The sequence below is a fragment of the Abramis brama genome (assembly GCF_963993115.1).
Source record: "Abramis brama genome assembly, chromosome: 8".
NCBI lineage: Eukaryota > Metazoa > Chordata > Actinopteri > Cypriniformes > Leuciscidae > Abramis > Abramis brama.
The window spans coordinates 12,146,735-12,156,856 of NC_139970.1; the positions used below are offsets into that span (position 1 = coordinate 12,146,735).

General features: G+C 44.2%; 1 protein-coding gene across 1 annotated transcript; it reads right to left on the minus strand.

Annotated features, from left to right (window-relative positions):
- Nucleotides 1-5,214: 5,214 nt before the first annotated feature.
- On the minus strand, nt 5,215-9,975 carry cybrd1 (cytochrome b reductase 1). The gene is made up of 4 exons (XM_084121385.1): nt 9,763-9,975; nt 8,575-8,783; nt 6,529-6,683; nt 5,215-6,395 (listed from the first exon to the last, which is right to left on the minus strand). The coding sequence occupies exons 1-4, from the start codon at nt 9,947-9,949 to the stop codon at nt 6,134-6,136; spliced, it is 813 nt and encodes a 270-aa protein (XP_083977511.1). The 5' UTR covers nt 9,950-9,975; the 3' UTR covers nt 5,215-6,133.
- Between the last annotated feature and the right edge of the window lie 147 nt (nt 9,976-10,122).

Genomic DNA, 10,122 nt, shown 5'->3' on the forward strand with positions numbered 1-10,122 from the left:
AGCGTTGTTTCAAATGCCGCGGTCCGACTGTGTCACAGGCAGAGCCCCTCTGCATCTCACAGACGAGCACCGTGAGTGCGTTTCCTGCCTGGGCAAAAACCATGCAGAAACTGCACTCACACAGGGCGGTAGCTCTCATTGCGAGAACATGCCACTCTCCTCTCTGCGCTCGCGGTTAGCTTTCTTTTTAGAGAGTGACCCCGCCCCTCGCGCCCTCCCGTTTCCCGCCTCCCAGGAACCTTGGAGGAAGAAACGGCGGGGTCAGAGGACACACGAGAGCACGGAGACGAGTGAGCTCACGCCGGGTCAGACCCCACGTGCCTCACTCTCTCCACAGAGAGAGATTTCACCGGTGCTCTTCACCAAAGCAGACCAGACTCCCTCCTTTGAAGCGGCCGGCCTCATCTCGTTTAGTGGATCGGAGGAAGACCTCCATGATGACAGCCTGTCATTGGCAGCCTCTGAAGGCGAGGATTGGTCAGGCTCAGTCATTGACCCCACCCCCCGTCTTAGTCTAGCAAAAGTGATGCCAGGGCGAGCACAGACGCCGAGCTTCTCCGCGTTCTCGCCAGGGCCGTCAAAGAGCTCAGCCTCAACTGGTCTTCACTGGAAGAGCCCACTAGTAGAATGGTTCCTGCCAGGGCGCCAACAGGCCCCTCATCAGTGATCAGCGCCATTCTTCCCTGAAGTTCATGACGAACTGACGAAGTCATGGCGCGCCCCCTACTCGGCCCACCTACGCACTTCCGCCTCTGCAGCGCTCTCAGCTCTCGACGGGATATGAAAAACTGCCCCCCCTAGAGGAAGCGGTGGCCACACATCTCTGCCCGCCCACCGCCATTGGATGGAGGTCTAAAGTGGCTCATCCGTCAAAACCGTTCAGAACAACTACACCTCTCGCCGGGCGAGCCTATGTTTCCGCTGCTCAAGCTGCTTCAGCCCTGCACACTATGGCGGTCCTCCAAGTGTTCCAGGCGAAACTCGTCCGCTCCATGGACGAGTCTGGACCGGACCCCACGGCCTTCCGCGATCTGCGCAGCACCACTGACCTGGCCCTGCGTGCTACAAAGACCACCGCCCATGCCATTGGAAGAGGCATGGCCAGCCTGGTAGTATGAGAGCGCCACCTGTGGCTTAACCTCAAGGAGATAAAGTACGCAGAAAAGACTGCCTTCCTGGAATCCCCCGTATCTACCACCGGTCTCTTTGGTCCCACGGTGAAGGGCTTCACTGAGTGTTTCACTGAAGCACAGAAGTCTGCAAAGACTTCTGCCATGCGACAGTTCCTGCCTAAACGCTCCAGTTTCCAAGCAATGCTCCAAAAGAACGCGCCTACCCAACAGCCAGTCAAACCAGCGCCGCCGTTCTCTCAGCCCCGCCCAGCGGCTGAAACCAAACAGCACCCGCAAACGGCTAAATGCTTCCCGTTCCCAAAACGCCAGGGCCCCCCGCCTAAAATTACGCTGGACCCTGAGCTTCGGAAGCCTTCCTAGTCCAAGGACAGAAAAGAAGAGGAGGGGGTTAAGTCTCGCTCTTGTCGGACCATCCCTGGAAAGAGCTCACATGCTTCTCCTAGCCCCCTTTTCAGTTCAGGCAGCTGGAAATTTTCTGATTGCAACCAAAGGGCCCGTTTCGACTCACGCACCCTTGCAAACAAATGCTGTTTCAACAGCGACAAAAATAAAGCACAAAAATCCGCAGAAAAAAAGCACTTTTCCTCTTCAAAACACCTGCCCCGCCCCCAGACTTTATTCAGCCCCTAGTCAGTCAGGCCAAGGCCTGGGAAGCCATCCCCGATGTTTCAAAATGGGTGCTGAACACAATAAACAAGGTTACTCGCTCCAATTCGCTCGCAGACCTCCGCGCTTTCATGCCGTGGTCAACACATCGGTAAGGAGCAAAGTGGCTCATGTCCTCTGCACCGAAGTGTTAAAGCTGCAAGCAAAAAGGGCTAACGAAACAGTTCCCCCTTCACAAAGCGAGTCAGGCTTCTACAGCCATTACTTCCTCGTCCCGGCCTCAAGTCTATTTTGGATCTCAGACACCTGAACAAGGCCCTCATGAGACGGCCATTCAGGATGCTAACAACCAAACAAATCCTTTAGCAGATTCGCCCAGGGGATTGATTTTTGTCAGTGGATCTGAAAGATGCTTACTTTCACATCCAGATAACACCCCATCACAGACCGTTCTTGAAATTCACGTTCGAGGGGGTGGCTTATCAGTACACAGTCCTGCCATTCGGGCTGTCACTGGCACCTCGTACATATACCAAATGCATGGATGCAGCTCTCTCCCCCCTGAGACAGCGGGGAATGCACATTCTTAACTACATCGACGACTGGCTCATTCTGGCCCAGTCAGAGGCCGAGTTACAAACTCACAAATCCTGGCTCCTCAGCCATCTAGGATGCCTTGGGCTCAGGATCAACTTATCCAAGAGTGTACTGTCCCCCAGCCAGCGTATAACCTTCCTGGGAACTGTTCTCGACACTGTTCAGATTGCGCTATTGCGCTGTTCTAATCTCCATTCAACAGCTAGCTTCTTCGTTCAAAGCGGGTTCTTTCCTCCCCCTCAGAACGTTTCAAAGGGCACTGGGCCTTTTGGCCTCTGCATCGTCAGTACTCCAATTAGGCCTACTGCATGTGCTCCCTGCAGCGCTGGCTGAAGCCCTGAGTCCTGGCTCATGCTTGGCGGTCCGGCCACCTACGGATCAGGACAAACCATGACTGTACCAAAGCCCTGGCCCCATGGAAAAACACCAGCTGGTACCAGTCTGGTGTAAGCATGGGTCTAGTCTCGAGGAGGTAAGATGTTTCGACAGACGACCTCAAACCTAGGTTGGGAGGCTCTGTGCGAGGGCAGGCCAACCTCCGACCTCCTCACTCAGGCGAACAGGACAGTCTGGCACCCCTGTCCTGACTTGTGGGCCCTCCATGTATGGCCCCTCAACGGGTACCCGGGGACCTCCCAGAAAGAGTCCTATAAGCACTATCACCTAGGCCTATCACTATCCGTCCACGAGACGCCTCTATGCCCTTAAGTGGTCAGTGTTCTCCACCTGGTGCTCAGCTCAGAACCTAGACCCCTACTCATATGAAGTACCACTGGTACTTTCTTTTCTACAACAGCTAATGGACACAGGTTGTACCCGCTTGTATAATGTATACCCGTTCAAAGTATCAATGGCGTCAATAGCAGTCTTCAATGCTCCTGTGGCCGGCCAATCCTTAGGAAGGAACGACCTGGTCGTATGCTTCCTCAAGGGGGCCAGGAGGCTGAACCTGCCTCGTCCTCCCTGTATGCCCTCATGGGACATATCCATGGTCCTCAGGGCCCTTAGGGGACCCCCTTTCGAGCCGCTTCAGTCGGCTGACTTAAAGCCATTTTCGCTCAAGACCGCACTCCTGCTAGCCCTAGCATTGGTCAAGCAAGTGGGCGATTTACAAGCCCTCTCCATGAACGCTTCCTGCCTTGAGTTTGGGCCCAACGACTCCAAAGTCGTCCTCAAACCAAGACATGGCTATGTACCCAAGGTGTTCTCAATTCCATTCAGAGCCCAGGTCATTTCACTATCTGCCCTTCTCCTGTCGGAAGATGATAGAGAATTAAGTCTACTCTGCCCATTTTATATAGAGCGTTCTGCCCCATTCAGGCAGGTGGAACAGCTCTTTGTATGCTTCGGCGGCCAAACCAAAGGGCTCCTGGTCACGAAGCAAAGATTATCACGTTGGTTAGTAGATGCTATCTCTTTGCCCTATGCCTCAATGGGCCTTCAATGCCCCATAGGCATCAGGGCTCATTCCACAAGGGGCATGGCCTCTTCATGGGCATGATCCAGTGGTGTACCAATTGAAGACATTTATGCGGCGGCCGGCTGGTCTTCGCCGTCCACATTTGTGAGGTTTTATAACTTGGAGGTGCCGGCTCTGCAGGCACGAGTCCTTTCTATCTAAGTGGGAGTTGGCCTCTAAAGAGCCCAAACCACTAGGTATCCCTTCTGTGGGCTCCGACATATGTCTGGGTCCCGTTGGACTTCCGAATTAAAGTTCTACTCTAAGCCTCAGGCTAAAAGTCGTCAGCTAAAATAGCATGGCGTGATTGAATTTGGTTCCCATAGCGCCTAGAGACGTAATACGAGTGAACCGTTTTCGAAAGGGAACATACTCGGTTACTCACGTAATCTCGATTCCGAGAATAACGGGAATAAGTACTGCGTAGACGGCCGTGCTATTAAGCTTCACGTCCAGGTATTGTCGCTTCAGTCGATTTCAGTTGAAACCTGATGTCTATGGCGAAATGGGCCGCTTATATAGTCAGTAGCTCCTCCCATTTTGGCGGGCTCAGCTCGCTGGTGGCGGGATGCACCCTGATAGGTTCGCACAGCCACGCCGCCTCGCCATAGGTTCGTGCAGTTCCTGCAGCTCAGCCAATCAGCACGCATATAGCTCTGCACTGTGCTGGCTGTGCAGCTGCACTGCGTTTTAAAATAAAGGCTTCAATATTCTGGAGAAAAGGAGTTTTCCCATAGCGTCTAGCGACGCAATACTCATTCCCGCGAGTAACTGAGTATGTTTCTCTTGCTCTTTTACAGCTGTTGGCCTGTGTGACGCAGTGATGTGTTCTATTACATCATTAAAGCTACTTTCAACGTTCTATGCTCGGCTCGCACTCATCAGCTAAAGATGAGCAGAATGTTTTTATTTGAATTAGATGCTTCACATGAGCAGGTAGAGAACACTTATGGTGGTAGCCTACTTTCACAGTCTCTTTTGGAGGTAATTTTGTTTTTATTATTGTGCTTATGCAGACCACGGGCCCCCAGTGAAGAATAAATTCTTGTCTGATGGTGAAGACCATATCGACATGACTATTTTTTTCAATACATATCAGCCGTTTATTACAACAAGCGATGCCAAATTCGTGAATTAATCTCTCTTTTGAACTAATCGATCAAACGGGTTTGCAAGGACTAAACTGAATATTAATTATCTGTAGTTGTTTCTCACACCTCAACGATGATGCAGCTCTTTATTGCTTATGGACTGCTCAGTAGGTAAAGACAATATGATCATTCATACAATAGACATGTTTTGCAGATAATTAATTGGTCACTCATCCAACCATTCTTTTGGCTTCCTAAATAAGGCAGGTTTTATTGTTTTATTGTATGAAGTTTCTCTCATACTTAAATTTCAGAGGGGAAAAAAACGTCAAATATGCTAAAATATTTAATGATTTTGAGTGTTTCATACAAAAAACATCCTTCAAATGATACTTTTGATAATAAAAAATACAAATCTTGGTTTTGTTATGTCCCAACAATTATACAGAAATGTTATTGTAAGTTTTACTTGTTTTTATGTCTATACCAATAGCATATTGCTATCTTAAAACAGAACATTTCAAGCACAATCTTTAAAATATACAAATGGGCCAATCAGGAGTAATATAAACACTTATGCCTGTAATAATGCAGTATAATGTCATTTAACTTAACTAAACTAATGTATACAGTGTGTTGAATGTTAATATAGTAGGCTACATACTTAAAAAAAAAAAAAAACGTTTTAAAGCAGCAGGCAGGGACAGTAGGCTACATGCATCTCTTTTCATACACAGAAGAGATATTACAGCACAATAGGGCTGTGAAATGATTATTCGCATCCAAACTAAAAGTATGTGTTTACATAATATGTGTGTGTACTTTGTATAATTATTTTGTATAAATGCACGTACATATATATATATATATATTTTTTTTTTTTGAAAAAATGTTTGAGTAATGTGTATATAAAATATTTATTAATATAAATTTTATATATATACATACACACAGTATATACATGCAGATATTTCTAAAATACATACATGCAAGTGTGTGTATTTATATATACAAAATATTTATACACAGTAGACACATATATTATGTAAACACAAACTTTTATTTTGGATGCGATTAATCGCGATAAATCGTTTTCACAGCCCTACAGCACAAACAGAGTTGTCAATTTAAAATACCCTTCAAAGACTTCCACAACAGCAGAGATTTCAGCATTTTGTTTGCTTTGAGATTATATTAAAGGGATAGTAAAATCCAAACTTGTTTCTAAACTCTTCCTTAGAAAAGCTTCATCCAGACTCTTCTGCTTTTCCGTTACGTCTGCGTGTCTCAAGGTCTAGGTGTGTTCTTGTGGTCACGGCTGTGTCCGTTTTGAAGTCCTCTTGGCTTGTGCTGCTACTGCCCACAGATCGTGCGATTCCTTCTGATGGCCTCTTCCAAGAGGGGCGAGTTACAATCCAGAGAACAAGACCACCAAATGCAGTAACAAGCAGCCCAATAACATTTACTAAAACGGCTTCTGGTGGAGAGTCTTTATAAGCTGGGCTTTTCCTGGAAGACATTACAAACAACACTTAGAAAGAATCCTCTACTAAATGCAAATTTGCTTCGTCTTTCAAAACGCACATGACACAATGTGCATTTGCATTTGTATGGTTTGTGTTGTGTGTGAAGCTGTACTTACAGGCCAAAGATGAGTTTCTCAGTGAAGCCCATGAGAGCTGTGGCAATTACACTGGTGAAGATGAACAAGCCACTGTAGATGTGCACAGGCATGAGAGCTGCACGCACGTACACTGGAGTTGCAGGTATCAGATAGACGGCGATGCCCATAACTATCTAATTCATGAGAGAGAAGAACACATCACACCTCAGAGAGTGACTGACAACATAAATGTTACAAAGTTATAAAATATAAAATATTGATACATCGCTATGTGATTAACAAACAATTAAGTTTCTATTTAACCCTTTAAAGGGCTGTATAAAGAACAGGATCTTCTGTCCTTTTGAAGTAAAAGAGTTTGTTGTGTTCTGTAGACACAAGATTCACAATACAAAACTCCCTCCCAAGGCCAACCAGAACATTTACAGAAAAAAAATTGTCCTGATGAACATTCAAATTGGGGATCCCAAGTGGGCCACAAGGGAGTGCTAGAGAATCCATGACAAAGTTTAGAGAAAAAAAAATTGGGTTCCCACACCTTGGTTAACCTCAAATTCAAAGGACCTTTCAAGGACTTTCCAGGTCCAATACCCTCAAATTCAAGGACTTAATGTGGGGAGACATTTCAAGTGAGAGCAAGGTTACACCGTGTTACCTTTTTGCATTTATTTTTGGCCATATGACAGAGACCTGATATTATATTTGTCGTGTTTCTGTTTTGCATAAAACTGAAGAATATTCTTTTATTGAAAAGAGCTTAGGCTCATGTAACCAGAAGTTTTAAGATATATGAATATGCTTTTAAGTTTTTCTTGCCTCATGGGTTTACATTATTTTAACAAGCAAAGCAATTCAACATTACATTCAATAAAATATTTGGGTTACAGATTCACAAATGTTTTATGTTTATTGAACGCAAAATACAGTCACTGACTGAACATATTTGGGTTTGGTGTAAGCACTGAAAACATAGCCTATCACAACATAGTGCAGATCAAATACATTATAAAACATTCCAAAATGGGACATTACCATAAGGCCATGAATGGATAAACAATATTAAAAATGGCATTTTCCAGACATCATGTTACAGCGCTTTCAGACTATTTTTGCAATGTTTCACGGTGTGTCTGAAACGTCGAGGTACAATTGTAGTAACATCATGGCAACGTACAACACAAAGTACCTCACGCAGGAAACAATTAACAACGTGTAAATGCGCATAACTAACGTTAATCAAGCAAGCTAGTATGCATAGGCCACAAAGTGTTGGCGTAATAACACATTAGCGGACCGGAGGAATAATAATGGATTTTTTTCCAGAAAACTTCTTGCACAAAATAAATTCAAGGACTTTCAAGGACCTGTATCTATGCATGTTTATTTTCAAAAACTTTCCAGGGCCTTCTCAGGGCCTTTCTTTTCTTCTCAGATTCACAAACGTTCAAGGATTTCAAGGACCCGTGGGAACCCAAAATAATAACTAATAATAATAATAAATAAAAAAACAAGAGTAAATAAATAAATAAATAAATTGATATAATATAAAATTTTAATAAATACACATACATGCAAACATAATGCATCTAACATCTAATCATAGTGTAATGCAAAATAAACTCCTTTTTCCTCAAATAATATTTTACAAATTTTTATTATGTAATAAATCACAGTTTAAACTTGGACTTTATATATGAAAATATATAGCTGCCTTTTAGGTTGGGGTTTCCTCGCACAAGGATGATCATATTTGGGACATCTAAAAGATTGAAAACCCTTGATCTATGCTGATATACGGGGGTCAGCCAATCATAACAAATGTAATTTACATACTGTTATTAAAGTCTCAAAGACACTGTAGCAAAAACAGCCTGTATCATTTCATTTTACTTGTCAGAGAGTGGGTGGAAAATGGTCTAAATTAAACTAAATTGCGACTGTTTTTGATGTAAGTGGACTGGATGCTGCAAATGTGTATGATAACAGCCCCCTTGGGTTGAAACTGAAGATGCACCAGTGTGTGTGTGTGTGTGTGTGTGTGTGTGTGTGTGTGTGTAACCATACCTGTGCTGGGTAGAGTATGACAGCAGCCAGGCCGACCCAGCTGTGCAGGCTGTACATATTGGGAATATTCTTTGCATTGTGGAAATCAAACACAGCCATCACAGAAATGACAGCTAAGATGAAGGTGAGAACATGCAGCCCTGCGTGGATAAACTTCATCATCTTCTTGCTGCACCTCCAGGTCCATGGCAGTCGGTACACAACAATTGCTGAAAAAAAGAAAGAAAGAAAAAGAAACAAGTGAGCTACACTACGCCCTGTAGGTAGGCGGTTCAGTACGTTTCGTGGTCACGAAGATGAAACATTAACCCAGTTAACAATTTTGGGATCCCAGAACATTACTTTCAGGTTCCCAGGACAAACATTCTAACGGTCCCTGTTGGTTAGCTATAACGTTTTATTTATTTACGTTCCCTTTAGGTTAGGGGAACGTTCCCGGAACTTTATTTTGTTTGGCAAATTTTTCATCCATAAAGAGAACTTTATAGGCTCACTTCCTACTCTCTCAAAATTTTTTTTTTTTTTTGATTGAGGACTCATGCTTAAATCTTTTTGTATAATTTGCAATAAAAATACTGGTAAATTCCTGAAACAATACTGACGATTCCTTTGTAACGGCTCTGATGTTAAGGTTTAACCAGCTTTCTCTCATATTGACTGAATATTTATCTGCCTCTTGTTAGTATTGCTTCCCTATAAAACATGTATCGTACGTATGTTCCTCTTTATAACCCTCGTCTTTTATTTGTCCTCTTCATATAGGCTACTTCATTTAACTTAGATATATGACTTTACCTGTTTTTTTTATTTTTTTTCACTTTAAAGCTCAAGGTGTTTGTATTTGCATCCGTTTCTAGAATTTAACACAAAAGTTCTTGAGACACAGTCTCGATCTTTCTCAAATCTGTGTCCAAAAAGTTGAATTATTTAAGCTTCTTCTTTTTACCACATAGCGAATGTTGCGCGAACATAACGCAATTTCTATTAGTCGAAATAGTCGTCTGTATCACTAAATCCTCTGCGAAAAAGCATCTCTTTTAAGATAACTAAAATTGTTACTTTGGTTATTTTTTGTGAATTAACACAGGACTAATTTATGTAGGCTACTGTTACTTTAAATCGAGATTAAAGACTCAGGAATGTGAACCTCTGGTTGCTGAATGAAGTGTAAACATTCAAACTCCTTACCGATTCCCTGAAGAAAAATAAACCCGATCACCATTAACAACGGGTGCCAGTTAAACTCAGCCGCTCCTCCGTCCCACCCGAGCCCCTCTCTGAAGTGCATAACCCATGTTAAAACGAACGCAATCGACCCAAAACCGACCGCCAACGCCAGAAGGAATAAAATAAGAAACTGCTTGTAGTTGTCCATCCTCACCTCGCAGTGAAGAACAGCAGAGCAACGACACGAGGCACTTCAGGCGGGGGGCTGGGTCACTTTTGACTTTCTCACCCAAACAAGAGGCTGTGTCTCAAATACTAGGAAGCTGCCTGTCTGGGCAACATTGCCGGGAGTCAGAACGCTGCTTTGGATTGTGCCTGTGA